This window comes from Rhinatrema bivittatum, chromosome 7, assembly GCF_901001135.1.
Source record: "Rhinatrema bivittatum chromosome 7, aRhiBiv1.1, whole genome shotgun sequence".
Classification (NCBI taxonomy): Eukaryota; Metazoa; Chordata; class Amphibia; order Gymnophiona; family Rhinatrematidae; genus Rhinatrema; species Rhinatrema bivittatum.
The window spans coordinates 83,962,543-83,987,878 of record NC_042621.1 but is presented as its reverse complement, the minus strand read 5'-3'; the positions used below and the strand labels follow the sequence as shown (position 1 = coordinate 83,987,878).

General features: G+C 43.1%; 1 protein-coding gene across 3 annotated transcripts in view; it reads right to left on the bottom strand.

Annotated features, from left to right (window-relative positions):
• Window positions 1-25,336, bottom strand: part of DUS2 (dihydrouridine synthase 2) — a 135,189-nt gene that overhangs the window by 45,104 nt on the left and 64,749 nt on the right. For all 3 annotated transcript variants that reach the window (XM_029608582.1, XM_029608584.1, XM_029608583.1), the window contains exons 11-12: window positions 22,731-22,817; window positions 10,004-10,172 (exon numbers count right to left, since the gene is read on the bottom strand). In XM_029608582.1, coding sequence (XP_029464442.1) covers window positions 10,004-10,172; window positions 22,731-22,817 — 256 coding nt within the window. The remainder of the gene's footprint in view (window positions 1-10,003; window positions 10,173-22,730; window positions 22,818-25,336) is intronic.

The following is a 25,336-nucleotide window of genomic DNA, read 5'->3' as shown; positions in this document are numbered from 1 at the left end:
CCTTGTTTTGATGGGACGGGGTGGGATTCTTTGTTGTTTATTTTAACTTTGTAGTGCCTGTTGTTCAGAAAGGATTTAAACCAGAGCAGTGCGGAGCCAGAGATGCCTATTTCCATTAGACGGCTGATGAGGATGTCGTGATTTACCGTGTCAAACGCCGCAGAAATATCGAGTAGGGCTAGGAGGTAAGATTGTCCCTTGTCAAGGCCCATCAGGATGGTGTCCGTTAAAGAAAGAAGGAGGGATTCTGTGTTTAGGCGTTTCCTGAAACCGAATTGAGAAGGGTATAAGATATTGTGGGAGTCCAAGTAGTCGGTGAGATGGAAGTTGACAAGTTTTTCCATTATTTTAGCTATAAAAGGTAGGTTTGCGATGGGGCGGAAATTTGCTGGGTTGGCTGGGTCCAGATTGGGTTTTTTTAGTAAGGGTTTCAGCGAAGCAATTTTTAAGGAGTCAGGGACAGATCCTTGATTGAGGGAACAATTTATGATGTCTGCCAGAGATCTGGCAATGGTGTTAGGAATGGTGAGGAGAAGTTTGGTTGGTATTTGGTCTAGAGGGTGAGACGAGGGTTTCATTTTCTTGATAATCGATTCTATTTCCAGGGATGATGTAGGTTCAAGAGATACTAGCGTCTGTTTAAGAATAGTAGAGGATGGATTTTGGCTAGGAGTTTGGCTGGGGGGTTGTAAGGCTATTGATGATTTGTTGGATGTTGCCAGTGGGCCAAGTAGGTTTTTGACTTTGTTGTCAAAGAAAATCGCCAACTCTGTAGATTTGTTTTGGGCTTCTTCTTCTGAGAAGGTAGGGGAAGTGGGAGTGGTGAGGGCTGCCACATATGAGAAGAGCGTTTTCGGGTCGTATAGGAAACCGTGTATTTTTTTGGCATAAAAATCTCGTTTGGTGCGGGTGATCGATGTTCTGTAGAAGCTCATTGCTGTTTTGTAAGAAGCCAATGATGTGGGGGAGGGGTCTTTCCGCCAGCGTAGTTCCTTGTGTTGTAGGTCTTGTTTGAGTTTTCTTAATTCCGTAGAGAACCAGGGTTTTTTGTTCGAGCGTGCTGGGTTGATAATTTTTGAGGATAATGGGCAAATTGAGTTTGCTACTGCGTGTGTGATTGTTTGCCAGGAATTAATTGCGGTATCAGCATCTCTGAAGTCCAGTTTGGATAGGTCTTTGGCAAGGCTGTTGTTGAGTGTGTCCATTGAACAAGGTTTCCTGAATTGGATGGAGGATTTGGAAGCAATAGGGGTCTGTTTTTGATTAATGGCAAGTTTTGTAACTATCAACGAGTGGTCTGACCAGGGGATGGGGGAGCAGGAAGGTGGGGAGATGGGCGAGATGGTTTCATTAGTGAATATCAGGTCAAGCGTGTGGCCTGCCTTGTGGGTGGGATTATTTATGATTTGATTGAATCCCATAGCCTGGAAGGAGGAAAGTAGGGCTTCGCAATTGGAAGATGGGGAGGGAGAATCAACATGGATGTTGAAATCTCCTAAAATGATAGCGGGTAAGATGGAGTCGATATGTTTGGCTATAATTTCGATGAGTGGAGAGGGGTCGGTTTCTAGGAGCCCTGGGGGGGCGTAAATAAGGCAGATTTGGAGTTGGGAGGATTTGAATAATCCGATTTCTAATTTAGTCGTAGATTTGAAGGCTTGTTGAGTTAGTCTTAATTCTTTTTTTGTGATTAACATTATTCCACCCCCTCTTTTTTTAGGTCTGGGGATAGAGAAGACGTCATATTGTTGTATTGGTAGTTGGTTGATTATGGCTGTATCAGTGTTTTTCAGCCATGTTTCGGTAATGGCACAAATGTCCGGTTGAGAGTCTAGGAGATGGTCGTTGAGCAAGTGAGATTTTTTTGAGAGCGACTGCGAGTTTAGAAGGCTTAAGGTTATTAAGGATAGACCTAGGAATTGTGTTATTGGGGAGATCATGATTGGAATCAGAGATCTCTTTGAGCGTAGATTGAGTAACGGTGCGTTAGCTCTGATGGGGATTGAGCGAGGGATAATCGGAATGGAGAAGGTTTGTAGCATGTTAATGTCTTTTTTTTTTTTTTTTTGGATGTAAGTTGATGCTGGATGCTGGAGTGGCTGGATGAATGCTGGATGCTGGAGAGGCTGGATGCTGGGGTGACTGGATGAATGCTGGATGCTGGAGAGGCTGGATGAATGCTGGATGCTGGAGAGGCTGGATGAATGCTGGATGCTGGAGAGGCTGGATGCTGGGGTGACTGGATGAATGCTGGATGCTGGAGAGGCTGGATGAATGCTGGATGCTGGAGAGGCTGGATGCTGGGGTGACTGGATGAATGCTGGATGCTGGAGAGGCTGGATGCTGGGGTGACTGGATGAATGCTGGATGCTGGAGAGGCTGGATGAATGCTGGATGCTGGAGAGGCTGGATGAATGCTGGATGCTGGAGAGGCTGGATGCTGGGGTGACTGGATGAATGCTGGATGCTGGAGAGGCTGGATGCTGGGGTGACTGGATGAATGCTGGATGCTGGAGAGGCTAACTGACTTGGCAAAAAGTTCCGTTCGAGTCCACAATTCCTGCCTTGTGTTCCTGAGACGTCGTTACGACCCTTGTTCCTGGACCCTGTCTGGCACCCACTCCTCGGGGGTCAGTGTGCGCTCCTTTAGGGACTTGCTCCTCTGGCCTACCCCACCAACTCGGGCTGGCTCTGCGCCTCCTGGGTCCTACTCTGCATTGGCTCCTGCTACTCGGGTCTCCCCTGGAACACTGCTAGCCTTCCCTGCTTCTCGGTGTTGCACCTGTGTTAGACTGCCCTCTCCCGCTCCTTGGGCCACGCTCCTGGTTATTCAATGACCGACAGCTGTCCCGCTCCTCGGGCCTGCTTCTCTACTGTACTGCCAGCATTCCTCCGCTCTCCGGGTTTCTGCCTACGTCAGCAGTAGAGATCGGGCCCAGGTTGGCCTGCACCTCCAAGTCTATGCCCACTACACTGCAGCTCCACCCCTCGGGGCTGTCCTCCCGGAGAACGTTCTTACACTGCTAATCCTGCACCTACCGCTCCATGGTCTGCCTGGTGCCTCTCTCTTCAGGGTCTCACTCCAGGTACTACCAACTGTCTGTCACCCTACGGGGGTTACCTCCTGGTCCCTGGGGATTCTCTCCACCACTGTGCCCAGAGCTCCCCGCTGTGCCTGTAATTCGCCTCCTGACAGTGTGGACCTGTGAGGCTCCCCCCCATGGGCTGTTACAACTCGCACATTGAGCCAGGGGTCCACATATCCACAAACCATAACATGTATGTTTGCTCCAAGAGTTTTGGTGCAACACTGTGGCTGATATACGAGGCTAAAAGTAATCTTGCTACTTGTTCGAAATTATCCTTAAAGGAATTTATTTTCAGTAGTTACTTTTCGTTCCAGTTCTCTCCAGAGAACTCAAACTGGTTGTACAAAGTTAGGAAGATTAAACGTAACAATCATACTGCAGTCATAAGCTTTAGCTGCACTGATATATGACAACTGACTTGAAAGTCCTCACTCAACTGGCTTAGCGTTTCCAATAGAGACATGCCAGTTCAGATCATGGTGATGTGATGGCATAATCAGTAGGGGTATGGCCTCCAAAGTCAAGAATGGGCGACACACAGACAGGGCAAGACTGGTGAGTTCTAACTTGAGCAGAGTGGGACATTTTATGCCTGTGACAGTCACCCTCCCCTTGGGCTGAGCCCTTAGGTACTGACACAGCTGGCAGGACTTGGACAGCAACAACAGAAAACATAAGGCACCCTCTTCAGAAATATAGAACTCAAACAGGAGATATGAAGATGCTTACAGAAAAAGGGTAGGACTTCTGCAGGAAAACAGAGATATAGAAGTGCCTACAGAAGCAGTGTAAGACCGCTGGAAGAGGACTGAATACATAAAGCAATCTAATACTGTCACGGGTGGGGGGGGGGGGGGGGTGTTTCTCAAGCATTGATGTCAAGAAACCCATTACCTTTTAAGAAAAGAACAATGCTGCCTGTTAATTCATCCTCAGTACTGAGCAGAGGAATGCAGTCAAAAACCTCTGATATTGGGTTCCATTTGACTCCTAGGCATATAAAGAGGAGTAATAGAGAATACAATTTCTCATAAACACACAGCCAGAAGAGACTATAGTGACCTTTCCTCAAGATTACATGTCTTCAGCTAGAAGACCTACAGGTCTTTGTAAGTCATTAAATTGGGTTGATTTTCCATAAAAGAAAAACAACAAGTCTTTAAAGTTAATAATCCAGTACTTAATTGTTAGAAGCTCTAAGCTAGTAAAATAAACTATAAGCTGCAAAATACTGGATAGCTAGATGGGAATACTGGACATATAGCCAGTTAAACATAAATAGATGAAATAAGTAGATATGTGTGCATGTAAGCAAATAAGTGCATAATCATCTAAGCGCATAAACAAACATACCAGTTTGTAAGCACATAAGTGTATAAGTGAATGAGCAAGTAAGCAGATGCAAGAATATAGAGAATTGTGAGCTCATAGCTGCTGTCTTTAACTCTGCTGTGATAAGGGATAGCAGTCCAAGATCTGGCATTAACCTGTATAGGTAAGCTAACCATTTTTTCTTTCTGTATCCATTATAGAAAAGACGATCAATTTACTCATATATAATAAATAAACATTTTTTATGGAGTTTCCTTTCATCTGATTATTGAGCTCTGTCCTTATAAAATAATTATTGCTCTCAAACTAATACATTAACTCCTGAGAGTAACGATGTGTTACACTTATGTGACATGGAAGAGAGTGTGTGACCTATAAGGGTACTCCGTGTTAATGGTTCCCTCCTTCAGCACTACCTGATAGAGTGAACCCAAGACAATACTAAACAGGAGCACTGAATGCACAAAATAATTTGGACCAAACAGGAACACTGGATTCATGAAGCAATCTAGAATCAAACAGGAAAACTAGATTCACGAAGCAATCTAGGCCAAATAGTGGATTCATGAAGCAAACTAAGAGTAAACAGGAACACAAAATGAAGGACCTGGTATAGGACCAAGCCCTGACAACGTGCAGACTATAAGCCTGGAATATAACTGCGTGCAAACAGGAACAAGATGGCTGCCAGACAGTCAAAGGGGCCCATCAAGGCCCTTTGCTGGTGGGAGTCAAGGACTGCTGTAGCCAAAGAGGGATACTGACTGTTGTGTCCGTCGGTTGCAGACGGCTGCGACCGCTCTGCCTCACCTCTTTTCTACCTTTCTCCTCCATGGGTAAGATGGCTGCCTCCAGTGCTGAGTGCCGAAACTCGGTCTGCCATGCTCCTTCCTGTGGCCTCCTAGGGCGCGCGCGCGCACGCTGCCTATGCTTATCAACACGTCATGGCGGGAACCTCAGGGGCGTCCCCACCGCATGACGTCAGTACCTCCGGGTATTTAAGCCTCCGCTCCGCTTCAATTCAACGAGTTAGCAAGGATGTCTGTTTTTATACTCTGACCGATTCTAAGCTGGTCACTTGGATTCCTCGTTCTTGCAGAAGCTCTGGGACCCGCTCCTCGGGGGCCTCTCGCTTCTATCTACCCTTCGGGATTCTACTACCTAACCTAAGACAACCGCTCCTTGGGGGTCTTATCTACTTTCCTTTTCAAGATCCCTCAGCGCTCCTAGGTACTCGCTCCTCGAGGGCCTTTCCAGCTCAGGGTATTCTGCACCACGGACCTCTGGTCCCTTCCTTCACTTGCCATCAAGGAGGATTCCTGCACTGCCTCTCTGTGAGTACCTCTATGCTCCAGCTCTCCATTTCCACCCTTCAGGTTCGGCTTACCCACTCTGCAGAACACTACCAAGCTTGCTACATCCGGGTGAGACCATCTACATCTGAGACTGTCTGAGCTTATTGGAATATCGCTGGACTACAGTGCTATCCATTCTTGTGCAAGTATCATCTATCTACAGCAGTACAATAAAGCTTTCCACCTCAGTGTCTACTTTCTGAGTCTAGCCTATTGCTGTGGTTACCCATGGGGCCCCTCCCTGTGGGAGGAGTCATCACCACTGCGACCAAGAGTCCACACTATGCCACAAACCCAACACTGACAAGTATGCTGATAGGCAAAAAACACTGTCTCAGTGGAAAAAGAAGATGAGAACTTTAACCAGAACTGAAGGATACTTATCAAGATCTGCTTGTTTGTAAGCTCCTGTGTAAATAAACTAAGGCAGAGGGACAATACTGCGACTTTGGCTCAAAAGGCAGAAGTCTCTGTCTGGCTAAGGGAAGACCATAGGGCAGAGGTGCCCCCACCCATGGACAAAGGGGGAGCACTCTGAAATGGAGAAAAAGCTGATGTGGCCAACAGCCCTGGTCCAGACTGGCAGGATCCCCTCCCCGAGGAAAAGGGGAGGCGAGAAGAGTCCTGCAATGCAGCAAAGACCCTCCACCCAGTACATGACTATGCACGAGCTTATGCATATTTATCAGCTGGAAAGTATAAGACAGGGGTAAATTAGGAGAAAAAAAAAAGAATGAACCTGAAGGAGCCTCAGCACCCCCTGCTATCGAAGATGGCGAAGACTAGGTGTGGCCAGGAGACCGGAAAGAGGAAACACGCGGCCTGGGGTCTGACAGTGGCGTGGAATCTGAGCAGCCAGGAGAGGAGCAGACAGAAGCCTGGCAGCTCAGGAAGCAAACCTCCTCCTCAGATGGTTCTCCAGACCTCCAGCCAGAGCATGCTTCAGAGGTAAACAGAGGGAAATAGTCTGAAATTGGGGCCAGGGATAGTAAATTAGCCATAAGCATTAATATCTTAGGCATGCTAAGGTTTATGGCATGTTTTAAACCACCCATGGTACAGAACTTTCTTTAGGTTAAACTGGTGCTCAGTAACAAGGATGTTAGAGACGTGTCGTTATCTTCTATATGTTAATCCTTCAAAATCTATTAAATAAAAATCTAATTCTGTGGAGAAAAACGTTATCTCTTCCTGAACTTAGGATCATGAAATGAGATAGGAGGGAAACAGAAGTGCCGTGTAGCAGACAAGTTCCTGAACCCCTAAAACTTACCTACACTGCCCAACAGGACTTCAGAGCTTTCAGTCTGTGCACATGATTAACTGTTAAACAAGTTCTGAGAACTATTTTGAAAATAGTCAGTGTGATTAAGTTTTATGTGTCCATGTGGAAAATCATGTCAACCTTTAATTTTCAATAGTCTTGCAATGCTTTGAAAAGAAAAATGGAAAATCGATATTTTCCTTGCTGGTAGCCATAATGCATTTTGTGGACTCTGCTGTGTAAATCTGAAGGATTAGGAAGGATAAGACTGCACAATTGTATGTTTTCTGCAAATGATAAATTATATTAAGTATAAAGTAAGTTTTATGCTCTCTTCAATTAACTTTAAGTTGCTTAAACATTTTAAACAATAGAAGAGACATTTCTAAGCATTCAGAAAACCTCCTCTCTGGAATCATCTAAACAAATGTCAGAAAAAATATTTTCCCTTGTGTTCATTTCCTGATCACTAGTACACACAATACAGACTAAGAAAAACAGTGAGGGCAATAACCAAACTCCATCGAAAACTTCCAGGCTCATTTTTACTTTGTACCCGCAGGCCTGCAAGTTAATTTTCAAAGAAAATCTCCCTGAGAAGTTTCCCGTTGAAAATCAGGGCTGGCAATCGCACTGCAGTTACAAAGTACCTGTGCTCTTTACGCCTCCGCTGAAGCATGTGCAAAGCACCTGCCTGAAATTACACATGCAGATTTTCAAATGTCCCATTCCAATACCACCTGCTTTCAGTGCAGCTAAAGTATGCACACTGCCATTAGGCACATTCATGGCAAGGGGAGGAAGGAAAGAGGGAAAATTTCAGCAGCTAACCATGCATGTATTCATGCAAAAACACTTGATTACTGCTCCCAGGATTTCCAACCCAGCATTTTATTAGGTTTAGAAGATTGAGTCCATGTTGCTTTTTCCTTGGTTGAATTCATATCATTTTAGATAATCAGCCCTAAATACTTACTCTGCAGCATTAAAATGAAAGACTCTGGTTAAAGTAATCACTATAATGTATCATAATGATTAGTGTGATGGTACGATGCAGAAAGCCATCAATGGTGTTTAACATTTATTTAAGCCCAATATCCAAATTATTGGCAGGCCTCAATCTGCATTCTAGATGCCGATGCCATACAGTTTTTTTCCCTATTGTCATCACCACCTTAGGTTTACTTACAATCTACCTAAATGACATTATAACATGGATGTTTGCCAATAAATTGGCACTTGACATCAACAAAATGGAATTTATTACATAGTCAACATACATCGTCCACATTTCCCAGTAACCGCTCTTTTGAAGGTTGCGATATTACAGTTTCTATGGAGATGAAGAATTTAGGAGTTCTTTTGATACAGGATTATCTTTTGGACTGCAAATTAAACTCATTCTATGTTATGAATGCTAAGGATGATCAAATCCTATTTAGACCCTGTGTTAAAAACCATGGTTCGCAGGCATACCCTGCAAGCCACCAGATTCATCGCGATACCGTCAACACTCTCCTGCGGCCAGGAAGCCGCGCTCCCCCCAGGCACTGCCAAATGCAGCATGGCAGGCAGTCACATCCCAGTACTCCGGGCCCCTCCTACTCCTAGGTGTGCATGCCCAGCTCACCGCAGGATAAAGGGCCCAAGGCGGAAAGGTTGTCTTGGCGCTTCCTGATGACATCATCGCATGCTCCCTATATAAGGCTCTCTCTGAGGAGCAGAAGATGCCTTAACAACGGGTCTCCTGCATCCTGTGCAGGCCGTGTTGCTTCTTTGCGTTCCTAGTTCCTGTTTCCTCATCCAGTTTTGTCTTCCAGTCCAGCTTTGTCCAACTCTGCTTTGTCTTCAGGTCCAGCCTCATCCAGCCTCGTCTTGCAGTCCAGCCTGTGTTGTTGTTGTTGTGTTTGTCAGTGTCTCTTGTGTGTTCACGTCCACCCTTGGCTTGCTGCTCCAGACCTGACCTCTTGCTTTGACACAACATCAATTGCCTGCCGCCTGGACCTGACTATCCTTGCTCGCTGCCCGCCCCAACGCTGGCTCTCCTCTGACTTCTATAAGCCTGCTGCTCACTCCACTTCTGGTGAATTAATTACCACCCTTGCCCTAGAGACCCGACTAAGTCCTGCCAGCTGCCAAAATCCAAGGGCTGAACCTGTGGTAAAGGTCTAAGCTCCAGACTGTCCCGATACAGGGTGTGTTTGTCAGCTGCTGGTGCAGGTCTTGGGGGCTCACCCTCAAGGCTGCATTAACTGCACTGCAGCTCTAAGGGTTCAGACACCCCATTTCCCGCACACTCTGGAGATTTCCGCACGGTACTACAGGTTATTGACTATCGCAACAGCATTCACTTCGGCCTCCCCACACATCCACAATTACAGCCCTACAGATTATCCAAGATTTGGCAGCAAGCATCCTCACAGTCACTTGTTTGATCACATTTCCCCTGTGCTGTATGCCTTACATTGGCTCCTGGTAGAAGGGAGTATTAACTACAAAATTCTTACCTTGATTCTTAAAGCACTTAACGATGAAGCATCATCATACATCAGTAAGCTATTAGAGATCTACAGGCCTCTGCGCCTCTTTCAGGATGTCCCCACTATAAATGCTGTGAATTTGTCTGAATCAAGGGAAAGGCTGTTTGCGATAGCCTGTGCAATGTTTAGGAACCAGCTGCCATTCACATTACATCTTGAACAGTGTTGTAAACTTTTAAGAAAAATGTCAAAACTTTTTTATTTTTTTTGGAAGGCATCTGACTTGGCTGGAGTTTAGTTTCAATTGAAACACTGACTTTTTAATCTGTGATAGGAACTGGCATCACGGGCTGTTAAATATGTATGTAGTATTGCTCTATGATTAGGAATGTTTTTATTGTGAGCTGCTTTGAACAATGTGATACACCAGCATAAGAGCGTGATAAATAAATATAAAGAATGAACAAATCTCCCAAGACGTACGTATTTAATGTATTCTTGCATCACTTCCTCCAGGGGCAACATGCCCTCTCTTCTGAAGATGGATGGGTTCCACATCGCAGAACGTGCCACCATGACTGATGAAGCAGTTGTTGCCTTTCGGAAGATCTCGATGTCAGCATGCTCTTTGATGTAGTCATAAGATCCCCCACTGAAAATAAACAACTGCTTTTTAAGTTTTACAGCAAACTTACTGATCCAACAGAATTACAGTCAAGTAGAGCAAAAACAGAATTATGGTGATGATCTAGCTATCTCTATCTCTATCTCTAAAAAGCTTGTGTCGGTCGATTGGTCACACTGTTGTGTCTATGGTCATCAGGTGGCACCTGGAACAGTGGAAGATGAACGGTGTAAGGATAATATGCTCTGTTTGAAAAGCGCTGTCTCACACACACACACAGGCAGAGAAAGACACACACACACACATGCAAGCAGACACATTAATCAGGCTCCCCCCCCCCCCACACACACAGATACACACAGATAGAGGCACATACACACACGCACATTCAAACACACACCAGATACACATAGGCAGAGATGCATATATGCACACGCACGTTCAAACACACACACAGATACACATAGGCAGAGATGCATACATGCACACGCACGTTCAAACACACACACACAGATACACATAGGCAGAGGTGCATACATGCACACGCACGTTCAAACACACACACACAGATACACATAGGCAGAGGTGCATACATGCACATTCAAACACAGATACACATAGGCAGAGGTGCATACATGCACACGCTCAAACACAGGCACAGGTGCACACACACAGGCAGTTATAGAGCAGACTACTGAGCAACACCGGGCAATTTTTGCTAGTATAATACATATAATACTGTGTATCAATTACATTTTTCTAAATGTTTATGTTCAGGTCTTTTTTATTTTGCAAAAACGTTTACAACAAATACATGAAAACTTTTCTATAACTTTCCTAAATGTGGCTTTTTAGAAATCAAATAGGACTGGAGTGCCTGGAGGATAGAGAAGCAGGCTGATGACTGAGAAGCCAGGGTTCAATCTTGCTGACACTCCTTGCGACCTTGGGCAAGTCACTTCATCCTGCACTGCCTCAGGTACAAACCTAGGGCCTGATTTACTAAGCATTTTCCCCACAGACACAAAACGGGAGACAAGCCTTTAGTAAATCAGGCCCTGGGGACAGGGAAATACCCACGGTACCTGCTGTCCAGTCAAGAAAGGTGGAATATACATTTTTAAAAATTAAATCTATTTAAATATAATATTTAGGATTTCTGATTTTAGGTTTTAACTGGTAAACCCCAATATAATGCCCTCAATGCGAAAAAAATGGGGGTTTATTAGATAAACACTGGAAAACATCACCTACCCAGTATTCTCTCACCTCTCTGTCGCCTACCCAAAATCCTCCACTTTGGTTTGTGCCTTTTCCACGCTGACTCCTCAGCTGCACAAAACGTATGTAACTTGATACAACCAGGAAATCTACCCAACAATACTGGAAAACACTGATTTTCGGTAGCCACAACAAACCCCTAAGTAGCTGGAAAATAAACACCTAAATTTACAATTTATAAACACGTAAAACCAGAGCTAATTATATTAATTATATTGTCTCCAAGAAACAATTGCCTCTGCAGTACATCAAGTCCTACTGAATTACTTTCACGGCACATAACGCACTCTTTTCCTCTGTGCTGAGACTCACATAAAGCATTCACGGTACTGAGAACACACATGAAGCCCTCTTCTGAGGGACTTGTACATTTGCAGCGTGGATGAAGTAATAGTATTATAAAATAAGCAGTGCCAACAGCAAGAGCAATATCTAACAGAATTATAAAAAAAAAACCAAAAAAAAAACAGGGCGCCAAATATTCCTACCCCCTTGTCTCTAGGCAGGATCCACTATATCGCTCTCATCCCAGATAAATGTTTAACTTGCTGTTAAATACATCGATGGCGATGCCACCATCTGCCAAGGTAACATGGTCCAAGTTTACTGTACTTAACATTTATAAAATTACTCCTACTGGTTGGTCTAAATGTCCTGCAGTTTAATTCAATATTTCTGGTCCTCAGTCTAATACAGGGGTTCCCAAACTTTCAAGGAACACAGACCCCTTTTCAGCTTCAAACGGTTTCATGTACCTGAATTTTTGTATATCAAAAGAAATAATGAGATGCACTCCAGAACCATTCATAATGTATAAAACTTTGATCTAAAATTGAGAGCAATTTCCAAAGCTATTTAAAAATTGCCCTCGTAACTGAAGTTTGAGGCCATTCCACCTTCCACTCCTACTGCAATGGGGAAAAGAAAGAAAGCTTTAAAAGGTTGCAGGTTGGGAACTTGGCATGAGCTGGCAATCAGCACCGGTACCTGCAGAGCTGCAATCGGATTTTTAAAGGGGAGCTGCCCACGTACTTTCTTTTCAAAACTCGGGCTGGTGGGGGAAAGCCAGTGCTTTTCAAGCTGTGTGTACTTTGCATCTGATATGAAGCAGGTACTTGGAATCCCATTTTATTATTTCCTCTATAGCTATGGTTTATTTAACGATTGTGCTATTCTGTGATGCACAAGAGTTTAATTTGAAACACATTAAAAATAGTAGATGTGTTTTACCTGATCACTCATGTTTTCTTAAAATGCTACACATCTTACAAATTCAGCCAGGGTATGTAAACTTATGAGCACACCTCTAACTATTTATATAAGCCAGCATGGTATTAAGAGACAGGTGGAAAGTGACAGTGAAAAACAGATAAATGGAGAAATTACTTACCTGATAATTTCATTTTCCTTAGTGTAGCCAGATGGACTCAGGACCAGTGGGTTATGTGTTCCTCTGCTAGCAGATGGGAGACAGAGTCAGATTTCAGAGCTGACGTCACCCTAGATATACCCCTGCAGTGACCTCAGCTCCTCAGTATTCTCCTCGAAAAGTCAATGTGGACATTTATATGGCTTAACCAACTTGATTAAAACTGATTAAACTTGATTAAACTGAATCAACTGATTTCAAAAACTGGAGATCGCCAGTGCACTCAACTAAGTTAATGCCGACACCAGTCTAACTGCGGTTGTCCTGAACTAAGGGCAGGCAACGGCTTACCCGTATTTGTTTAATCTTGAGGTTTGCTTTCCCAGGTCCTCCTTCTCTGGGGGGCAGCCGTGGGCGGGATGCTGAGTCCATCTGTCCATCTGTGAGGATAGGCTTACGCCTCTACTTAGGTGGCTTTCCTGTAGCCACCACAGAAGCGGAGAACATACCTCCGCTGGTAGGTGGAGGCGAATAGAGTAGTCTTGGGACAGCGGATTCCAGCATGATAGTAAGGAGCTTTGGAGTGGCCACATGTGAGCTCTTGTCCACGGTACTACTTCTAGAGTTGATGCCATGAGCCCGAGGACTTGAAGGTAGTCCCATACACTTTGGGGCGCATAGTGGACATCAATCGGCATACTTGTTCCATCAGTTTTCTCTTCCTTGTTCTATTTGGCGTCGAAACGGGCCCCCAGGTATTCTAGGGACTGAGAGGGCTGCAGACTGCTCTTGACTGTGTTCATGACCCAACCGAGTTCCTGCAGGAGGTTCTTGACTCTGTTGGTCAACTGCAGGCTCTCTTCCGAAGACTTCGCCCGGATCAGCCAGTCATCTAAGTAAGAGTGTACCAAGATCCCCTCCTTCCTCAGTGTTGCCACCACGACCACCATAATTTTGGAGAATGTTCTGGGGGCGGTTGCCAGGGTGAAGGGTAGCGCTCAGAACTGGTAATGGTGGCCCAGCACCGCAAAACGTAGAAAACCTTGGTGTTCTTGATTGACTGGGATATGAAGGTAGGCTTTGGAGAGATCCAGGGAGGTTAGGTACTCTCCTGGTTGCACTGCCATTATTACTGAGCGGATAGTTTCCATGCGGAAGTGTAGGATCTGTAGATGATGGTTGATGTTCTTGAGGTCCAGGATGGGTCACAGAATGATCCCTCTTTCTTGGGCACAATGAAATAGATGGAATAGAGCCATGTATTTTGCTGGGGTGTAGGTACCAGAATTATAGCCTTCAGACTGAGTACTCTTCTCAGTATGGACTTTACTGCCATTCTCTTGAGGTGGGAGTGGCAGGGTGATATCATGTATTTGTCCCAAGGTATGCTGCGAAATTCCAGAGAATAGCCTTCTCGTATGATGTTTAGTACCCATTTGTCTGACGTGATCGCGACCCATTGCTGGTAGAAGAGTCGACCCCCTGTTTCCTCTTCCTGTGGATGGGTCGGCCCTGCCCCTGGACCTGTTTCTCTATTAGGTTCCGAATGGGCTCAGACCTCCCGGATGGTCGATGTGCCTGGAACGATGAATTTCTATAGGGTCAAAAACGTTGTGAACCTCTGCCCCTAGATCTCCCTGGGGGAGGGGCACTGGGATCTTTTTCCTTTATCTTCTGGTAGCTGAGGCACTGGAGACTCGCCTCACTTGCTGGCTAACTTCTCTAATTCACTTCCAAATAGGAGGGATCCCTTAAAGGGCATTCTTGTGGGGTTCATCTTAGAGGTCGCGTCTGCAGACCAGTTTCGCAACCATAACTGTCTTCTTGCCACTACTACTGAGGCTACTATTCTGGCTGAAGTACGAACCAGGTCTGAGCTTGCATCCGCTAGGAAGACTGCAGCAGGTTCAATAGCCTCTCTGGCAACCACAGCAGAACTATCTGCTTATCTCGCGAGGAGCAAGCAGGAAAGAGCCACCAGTGCGCAGGAAGAGACTATCTGTAGTGTCATTGCTGTCGCGAAGGCTTGCTTAAGGATGGATTCTAATCGCCTATCTTGAGCATCCTTCAATGCTCAATGGGAATTGTCATTCGCTTCGAGACGGCACATACCATGGCATCCACTTTCGGGAAATGCAGGCGTTCCTTGGTTGCAGGTTCCAGAGGGTACAAGGATTCCAAGGCCTGCCCTTCTTTAAAGCTCGCCTCCGGGGCATCCCATTCCATGGTCGATCAGTTTCTGGATGGCTTCCAGCATTGGGAAATAGCAAGAGGCCTTGCAAAGGGACACCAAGATGGTGTTCTTCCTTGGCTCCATCATAAGGTTTGTGCCTGGGATCCCCAGAGTTTTCAGAGTCTGAGAGACCAGGGCTGGCAATTCATCCTTGTGAAAGAAGCGCAGCATGGTTCCATGCCTGGAGGGATTTCTCCTTCTTCCAGAGAGCCCTTGTCGTCATCTATGGTGTCTGGGTCCCTGTCAGGTAAACTCTTGGTAAGGCGAGGCATGTCTTGAGGCCCCCGGGCCGGGCCGAGAGGATCAGGTGTTCCCAACTGGGGTTCTACCCGGTTTGGGACCGGGGGTGACTGCGCCTGAACAAAGGCTTGTGGTCCCTGGAAAAATTCCAACCAAGAGAAGGCCCCTGGGTCCATTCTTATCCCTTGAGGCGCCAGAGTAGGAGTTACGGAAGGGCCCTCTAGCAGTGAGGAGGTCATCTCGGAATTGGGTAGCTCTGGGGAGCTGCCGGATAAGGTTCCTGCCGACCCGTCCTCCGACTGGGATGGTCCGGACTTGGAGAACTTCTCGGACTCTATTCCTCTCTGGGCTTCCTCACAATGTTGGCACAGACAGGACTGAAGGTCAGGTTGTGCTGCTCTGATGTGGCAGGCTGTGCAAAGGGAGTGCCGTCTTGGCTTCTTTGCCGTCGGGGCCATGATCTCTGTATGTGCAGCTGTACGTGTAGTTATGCGCATGGCAGAGCTCTCAGTTATGCGCGCCGCTATGTGTGGCTGTGTGCGCCGTTATGCGCGCGGCTGTGAGTGCAGTTATGCGCTTGGATATGAGTTTGTAAACGTGCCCATCGTCACGTGGCTAAATCTTGGAGCCAAAAATGGGGCCTAGCCCATCGGAGGGCTGCTCAACCTGTTCTGAGTCTCCCTTTCTTACCTCGCCGGTACAGAATGCCGAGCAAGGAGACCAGAGAAAACTCGCCAGAATCCCTCTTCTTCTCTGGCTGTAAGATTTTAAAGAACTTACCTGATCTCAGCGCTTACCGGCTGAGTGCAGAGCCGGTCTCCAGCTGCGGGGGGAGAGGCCTTTGGCCTTCACCGCCGTGCTCGGCTTTGCACCCGCTGCCTTTAAGCTGCTTGAGCGGCTAAGTCCACGCCGGAGACAGACTACCGGACCAAGGCACTTCTGAGGGATCGGAAATCACCTCAGGAATTCTCGACTGGGGGAGGGACCGTTAGGTATCACCGCAGGAGAGCGGGGCTACTCTTCTTAAAATAGAAAATTCTCTCTTTTTTTTTTTGTAGTCCCGCTAGCAATGTGCTAGTGAGAGGATAGTGTCCTCATCTGCTAGGGAGACAGAGAAATACTGAGGAGCTGAGATCACTGCAGGGGTATATCTAGGGTGACGTCAGCTTTGATATCTGACGCAGAGGAGCACATAACCCACTGGTCCTGAGTCCATCTGGCTACATGCTAGGAAATTGATGTTTTTTTCAATCCACTTTTTCTATTATAAAAAAAACCAATAATCATAGCTTTCATTTTCACCTTCATTTTTGGAATCACAGTCTTGTGTAAGTCCTAAGCATCTTTCAGAAGTAAATTTATTATCTGAAAAATACTGCACATATGATAAACACAACCATTAATTTAAAGACCAGCTCCCATGTCTGTTCAATATGCAGTCCTATTGTCCAGTTAGCAGAATGGGAGATGAGGTGATGTCACAGAATTTCTTACTAAGGTCAGAGTTTGATGTTCCCCAGAGGAGAGGAACAAGAATTCCATTCCAGTCTACCAACAAACTATTTTATTTTGTAATTAAATATCCAGCTGGGAGAAGTGTATCACTCAACTAGACATGAGAACTGCTTACTGAAAGGATACAAAAATTGTACTTTAACAGCACATCACGGAACCCAGGACAAGAAGTCTTTTGTCAGCAATGAAGTAATCTCAAGTTTTTTTTGTATTTGCAATTAATTCAAGATTCTTTAAATTCATTCATTCATTTTCATAAATTAAATTTCATAAACTCATTCATCCCTCCCCCCAATCGGCCCGCCCACCATCAGAGCCAGCATATAAATGGCCATGAAGCAACTTCAGCAGCAAGATTTTAAATTAAAAAAGGAAACCAGAAGTACTGCTTCGGGGAGGAGAGAGGTGGAGGAGGAGGAGGAGGGCCCCCTTCCCCACTGAAGGCAGCCAGAGGAACGACAGCGAGGTAGGGCAGGAGAGGTTTCCTCCCTCCCCACCGCCCGATGCTCTCCCACTATCAGAGCCGGCATTTAAACGACCGTGAAGCGCGGGTGCCCTTCGTGTGAACCTGAAGTGAAGCCTGATTTTCTTCAACTTTCTAGTTTATCATGTTTGTTCTCTGCATGACAAAATTAACTTTTCCTCATATCTTATCCTTCAAACTCAAATCTACTAAATAAACATCTACAACTGAAAAAATACACAGAAAAAGAACATTCAGACCTCAAAAGAACAAGCATTTCTCATGCAAAAGAAATGAAAAAAAGAATCTAATATACATAAATCCATTTAACAAAAACAAAACCTTAATGAATTCTACTCTAGTCTCATACTTACACTTCTTCTACTCAATGTTCAATCTCTAACAAAAATATCCCTCTCATAAATGATCTCATAGAAGAACTTAACCCCTCCATATTGTGCATCACAGAAACATGGCTGAAAGAACATGACCTCGAATTCAATAGAGTAGGACTTAATATTATAGACGAAAAGTATTGGGAATAAACCAGTGTTAATGAATAACCCAGTGCTCTTCACCTTAACTGGATATTATTGACGCTGCACAGCTAACAATGTTCAGAAATGACCATCATACTAGGCTTCCTCGTAAGGGCTTTCGCCTATTCAACTCGGCCTTATAAATAATCATAGGTCATGTTGATGAAACTATTTTTTAAGTATTTTTTCTTATGCAATTAAAACTCGCAAAATCATGGGCTACTTTAGCCAAAATTAATATTATGCCTTGTGCAAATCCGTCGTTTGAAATTTCAACTTATCTTAAGCGCTTCGATATGTGAATAAGAAATGTCAGTCTTGAACCATGACGATGATCTCAGTGCTGATGACCCTCGTAAGGGCGAAAGCCCTTACGAGGAAGCCTAGTATGATGGTCATTTCTGAACATTGTTAGCTGTGCAGCGTCAATAATATCCAGTTAAGGTGAAGAGCACTGGGTTATTCATTAACACTGAAAGAACATGACAACATACTCTTAACCAAATCGACAATCCAAATTATGAATTATTTCATTTCCCAAGAATCAAAAAAAGAGGAGGAGGTATTTTGCTAATTTGCAAAAAAGAACTTAAACTCAAACCTTATAAAGTCAAAATAAATCCTCCTAATGAAGTTGCAATACTTAAATCACAAAAATTAAACATTGATTATAGTCCACCTGGATCTCTACAAAAAAACTGTTCCTCATTAACTCCTTCACAAACCCTGAATCAACAATAATTTTCGGTGACTTCAACTTTCATGTTGACAACTCACAAAAAACAAATACTGGATTCAATTTGTAACTAAAGCAACACATAAAGCTGGTCACATTCTTGACTTAATATTTGCATATAAAAATAAATGCCAGATTTCATTATCTCACAAAACTGTTCCTTGGTCTGATCACCAACTGATTAAAGCTGATATTACTTTACAATCATTTTCAAAAAACTTCATAGCCATCAAATACAGGAAACAAATAGACCACAAAATTATTGAAGAACACATAAAAAACAAACTATCAGAAAACTCCTCTTCACCTCTAGACCTTTGGCAAAATATATTAAATGAAATAGTAGATGACCTTTACTCTGAACAAATAAAAAAAGATCCAAATAAATAAATATAATTCAAAAACTATTAAACCTTGGTACAATGAAAATCTATGATGAAACAAACAGCTTCCTAGAAAATATGAGAAACAATGGAGAAAAACATCCATCTATAGAACACCTAAATATCTACAAAACTCAACAAAACAAATACCGTGAACTAATTAACAAAACAAAAAAACAATATTATGCAAACCAAATACATGGTGTTATCTTCAATTCCAAACAAAACGTACGAAACCTCATGAAAGATCCTTCAACAACTTAATCTAACTGTATTACTACCCCAAACCAAATGTACCTGATACTTCACTCTCGGCGCATATCCAGCATGGCTCTCTGCTTCAACGGCATGGGAGAAAGACTGATACATCACGAATTTCCAGCATAGCTCTCTGCTTCAACGGCAGGGGAAAAGAAAAACTGATACTTCACGCATATCCAGCATAACTTCAACGGCAGGGGAGAAGAAAAAAGGATTCACACTCACAAAGCGGGGAGTAGCTGGCTTGTTACGGCGGTTACTACCCCAAACCAAATGTGCCTGATACTTCACTTTCGATGCATATCCAGCATAGCTCTCTGCTTCAACGGCAGGGGAGAAGAAAAAAAACTGATACCTCACGCATATCCAGCATAGCTCCCTGCTTCAACGGCAGGGGAGAAGATAAACAACCAATAAGGGCTGTATAACATAATCTGGGTAAAAACAAATAAGCATGGGTGTAGCTTGCTTATTGCGGCGGTTACTACCCCTACTACCTCTAACTAATCAAGCTAGATATTTCACTTGGATGCAGCTCCATCACCGCTCTCTACATTAATGGCGGGGGTGGAAGGGAATTAGAACCAAGAGCTAAGAGAAACAGATAAGTATGAGAGAAAAAATGAGGGAAGCTTGCTGGGCAGACTGGATGGGCCATTTGGTCTTCTTCTGCCGTCATTTCTATGTTTCTATGTTTCTATGTATGAATTTACTAAAGAATCTTGCAATGAATATGCAAACTTCTTACTACAAAAAATAAACTCTCCTGAAAATAATACTACTCAACCAAGATAGACATCTTTTGACATTGTTTCCAAAATAGAAATTAACCAGCTAATTAACAAGATGAAACCTGCAACCCATTCTCTTGATCCGATTCCTGTGAACACTCTAAAAAAGGTTAACACCTTAATTACACCAATAACAAAAATTGTACATCAATATCACAAGGGAAAGTTCCCAATCTAACTAAGCAAGCTATTGTTAAACCTACCCTCAAAAACAAAACTGGGATAATTATTATTTTTTTATTTTTTATTTATAGATTTTTATATACCGATGTTCATCAGAGATATCACCTCGGTTTACAGTATAACAGTAAAAACATACGCTTGGAGGCGTTTTACACAGAACTAAATCAAACTTGCCTTTCACTGCAAAAATCTTAGAAAAAGCAGCTTACTAGAAAACGTCCTTACTGAAAACAAAATCCTACATCCAAACCAATTTGGCTTCTGGAAAAACTGTTCAACAGAAAAATTACTAATTATCTGATAATATTCTAAAGGGTTTTGATAATAATTAATCTTTTATTCTAATTCTTCTTGACCTAAAAGCAGCATTTGACACTGTTGACCATGGTCTTCTCTGCAATCAATTAATGAATATTGGAATTGGTGGAAAAATATACAATTGGTTCACTTCCTTGCTAGAAAAAAGATCCTTCCAAGTCAAATTAGGCTATCAAACTTCTGACCTCTTTAAAATTGACACAGGAATCGCTCAAGGATCAGCCATATTAGCAACTTTATTTAACATTTATCGCCTTCCAATTTGCACTCTATTATCAAATTTAAACACAAAACGCTTTATATATGCTGATATTCAATTTTACATTCCTTTTGAATAAACAGCAACCCTAACCAAATACATGAAATCTATCCAAAAAGAGCTCTCGCTACTGAAATTGACTGTCAACACTAATAAAACTGAAATGAAGAAGAAAAGAAAATACATCTCCAAAACCTTCCTTTCTAAACTTAGAAATAGCCAATATATCATGACCTAGGAATTCAAATTGATGAAAACATCAACATGAAAAAATATATTTCGAAGATAATCAAATCTGTTTTGCCAAACTCAGAATGCTTCACCGTCTGAAACATTTATTAATCTTCCAGGACTTCCGCATAGTACTACAAACCCTAATTTTTTCTAATCTAGACTACTGCAATTCATTATTTTGGATCTTTTTCCAATTCTTAATTGGAACAAGAAAATTTGGCCGTATCACTCCCACCCTGATAACTTTCCGAATCCAGTACAAAGTTTTTATCAATTATCTTCAATATGATCAATAATATTGACTCATCTCTTCCTGGAATTTCTAAACAACTTTACAATCTAACAAGAGACCCAAGATCCCAAAAGAAAGGCATTCTTTCATTACCGTCCAACAATACAGAAATAGTCTGTTTTCTATTGCCGGTCCCCAACTTTGGAACTCCTTACCTAATCCACTAAGACTAACAACTGAAAAAAAGAAATTCAAACATGGCTCTTCAAAAAAGCCTATGAGCTCACCTGAAACTATTCAAATATACTTAGTAAAAAGACTAATCTCACTCTTAATTTTCATTGATTTGTATACTTTCTTAAACTTTCTTTAAATAATTCCTTGGTATTATTCTCCATTGTTATAGTAATTAATAATTCCAGTATTCTCTTATCCTTTTCATATTTTTATATTAATGCATGTTGAAATTTACTATCTTTCTAAAATGTAATTCATTACTATATTTATAAACTGTTGTGATCTAATTTTGGAATGGCATAAATAAATATGGTTTTCCCCAGCATTTATTAGTCACTTACTGTCACAGCTCCAAGCGAAGTACAAGCAAACATTCATGAAAATACATAAAAATTAACAAGACCAGCTACAAAAAATATATTATATAAAAAATTTCAGAAATTACAATTAAAAATTCAAAAAAATGCCTGCTGGAACAAGATTGTTTTTAACAATTTTAAAAATCTTAGTACAAGTTAAATTAAGAAGAGTGGGTTGGCTGCATGGAATAAGCAGTAAGCTATTAACAACATCATATTGGTCACAGATTCTCTACTCCACATTCCAAATTACAGATTTCACATTTGTATTTAGCTGCAAAGGAAAATAAGCACATCCGGCAAGGTTCAGGCTCAAAATACTTTTATGCCCTTTTATTGAGGTAGGCAATAATGATCCCATGTACTTCTCTGCACATATCAAGCAGTAATATTCACCCATCTACCACTTAACACTTATTTCTGCTTCCATACAGTTCCCTTGAAGCCACAGAAACAGCTAAGACATTAAGAACAGTAGTACAAAGGAGCTCACATAGACCAGAGTCTCAGTCGCTGGTGCACAGTCTATGATGTAATTTGTGATATAAGGGCCAACACGGACCACATTTTTTGTCTTATCCCCGTTTCCCTTCCCAACAAATCACATGGTCAGTGTCTCAAGATACCTTAGTAGCCCATGGGCTGGAGGCATAGTTGCACCTTCAGCACCACTCACTGGCTGACAAGGGTCACCCCAGTAGAAGGAGCCATCTTCCCTCTGTTCCTGGACCTGCATACACAACCTTTGTGGTGAGTCCAGACTTGATTGATCATGTCAGACAAGGAATCTATACACATATCTTCTATGATGTAATGCACCTCAATGGAGATGGGCTTAACTGTGCCTTTGCACTTTTCCTATATACCAGTCCTAAGGGAGCTAAAAGCCTCTTTACATCATTAGCATCATTTCTTTGTCTTTATGTTTTTTACTTCCCATAATGAAACTTACCTGGCTATTACTGGAATGGCGACTGATTCAGAGATGGCCTTAATAACATCACAGTGCACGGGATGCTGCGGCCTCTCTTCTTTCTTCCTTTGCGTGAAAAGACAGTGAAAAAAGATCCAAAATTATTAGCATTTTTACATTTGTAGTTGTTCTCGAATTATTCATCATGATACAGCACATCCAATTAACAGATGTGATACAGAACATCCAATTAACAGAAAGTACAAAGTCACTACATTCATTAAACCCACATAACATCAATTTAAAAAATAAAGTTACATGATAGTTCTCAAAAAACAAACATAAAAAAATATAGTTCATACATCCAGGAACATAGGATCACGATTGTCCAAATTAAAACTACCATTATCTGCATCAATAAAAGGTTTCCACACCTGAGATACGTTCAGGTAATTATTTTAACAATAAAGGAAAGTTTAAGCATCATATGGATATTGCATACATTTTGAAAGGATAAGCCTAGGCATAGGACACTAGGGAACATCCATTGATTAACAAAATTACATCTTGTAGCAACTAATAGGGTCATGGCTGGGCAGGGCAGTGCTAAGGATTTCCCCAACAGGAGCAGTTCAGGGCAGGGTCTTCTGCCTGGCCAGCCACCTCCACCTGGTTGAGCCCACAGGGTTTGGTGACCCAGCAGGACTTCTGTGGCAGGGACAAAGCAGGCAGTGGTCAGGGCAAGCAGTGTACATGCAGAGTCAGGAAGGAGTCGATGCAGGTAGAAATCAAACAGGGTCAGGCAGAGGTCAGGGCAGGTGGAGAAATGATACAGCAAGGGGGAAGTCAGTCTGGCTAGCAACAGAAGATCCGTCTGAGGGAATATGGACAGAGGGGCTAGGCAAAGCAGGACAGACAGGGCACTATGGGCAAGACTGGGAACACACTGGCAGGAACAAGGTAAAACAAGGAACATAGAGAAAAGACAAGGGCAAGGATTTTACAGACAAGGAGGGCCAGCAAGAGGCCCTGACAAGAAAGGAACAAGGCACGGTACAAGCTAGGCCACCGGGAGACAGGAGGGCTTTTGACAGACTCACGGGGAACAGAAGGGCCACTGGGAGGCCTACAGGGAACAAAGAAGCAGATAAACAAAACAAGAACAAGATAGAAGGCATAAACAGGCCACACAATGAACAACGGCAAGGCAAAAAGGGCTCTAATAGGCCACACAGGGAACAAGGTCAAAGGCAAAGCAAGAAGCACAAGAACGGCAGAGTAAACACAGAGGCAAGATAACCGCAAAGTGGACCGAAGCAAGGAGACGAGGTGAATCAATGACGGGGTCCCAAGGGTATTAGAGCGTGGGCCTTGCTGCATCAAGTAGCTTTCAAGGCTTAGACTACAGCAGGACTGAGTGTGGCCCTCTGAGGGACCCTGCTGGCAGGGGGGCCGCCTAGCTGAAAATATCGTGACTACTTGTATTCCTTTTCTAGCCCTAGGTGAAACTTTATGCAACTACCAGTATAGCAGCGTTCGAATACTAGAAAAACACTTATTCTATGGCTCTAAGAAATGATCCTGATAATTACATTTCTATAATTAACTATGACTACCAAGTATAAAGAAAGGACCTCCTAAGACCACAATTGCACCAGCATGCCAGTATAGGTATAACAACATATATTTCTAGCATTGATAAAATATTTTGTATCCAATTTCTTGCATATTAGCACTCAAGGAATTTCTTTTCTCTAAATAGTAACATACGGTAGTACCAGTCAGCAGAAGACGACCAAATGGTCCATCCAGACTGCCCAGCAAGCTGCACATGGTGCCAACTGCTGCTCCATGTAGACCACGCCAAGCAACTGCCGCTCTGTGCAAGTCATCCCAAGCCTTATGTTAACGGTAGTATCTGCCCCTTTATATCAAGTTTCCTGCAGTGCTTATCCAATGCCCCTTTGAATTCCATTCTCATCTTCACCACCTCTTCTGGGAGGGCATTCCAGGCATCCACCACCCTCTCTTCTGACAGCACCAAGACATGCCCTGCTAAGAACTAAATAGGTAATTTCTAAAGCAACTGAACTTCAGGTGATTATAAATTCTATATGAGGGTTAGATATATTTTTAGGGTTATACGACCAGCCACATAGGATGAGCAATGAATGTGGTGAAAATATTTTCTGATGTTCATTCTCAGTCGACCCCTTTTAGTTTCATATTGTAGTAACTGCCGTTCTGTGCCAATTACTCCCAAGCCTTATTTTAAGGGAAGTAATATTTACAATCAAAACCAAGCAACTGTCAAACCCATAACAAAATTAAAGCTAGCAACATTTTTACAGGATGACCAACCTTCTTGATAATTCAAACAATACTGCTTGAACTTGCTTTGCTTTTGGATTTGGGCCACAGAAGCAATCCTGTGCTTTTTCCCTAATATCTGTGTATCAGTACCCTGGGATAATAAAAGTCAAGGCCCAGCATTGGCTGTTGTCTGAATCCACTACCCCTGCCATCAAAGTGGAGAGCAATGTTGCAATTGCGTCAAAATTGGATACAAATGCGAAAGTGTCTCAAATAATTGCTTTATGCCACAACCTAGCCATGAATTTATGGCTTCAATTGTGCGGGCTCAA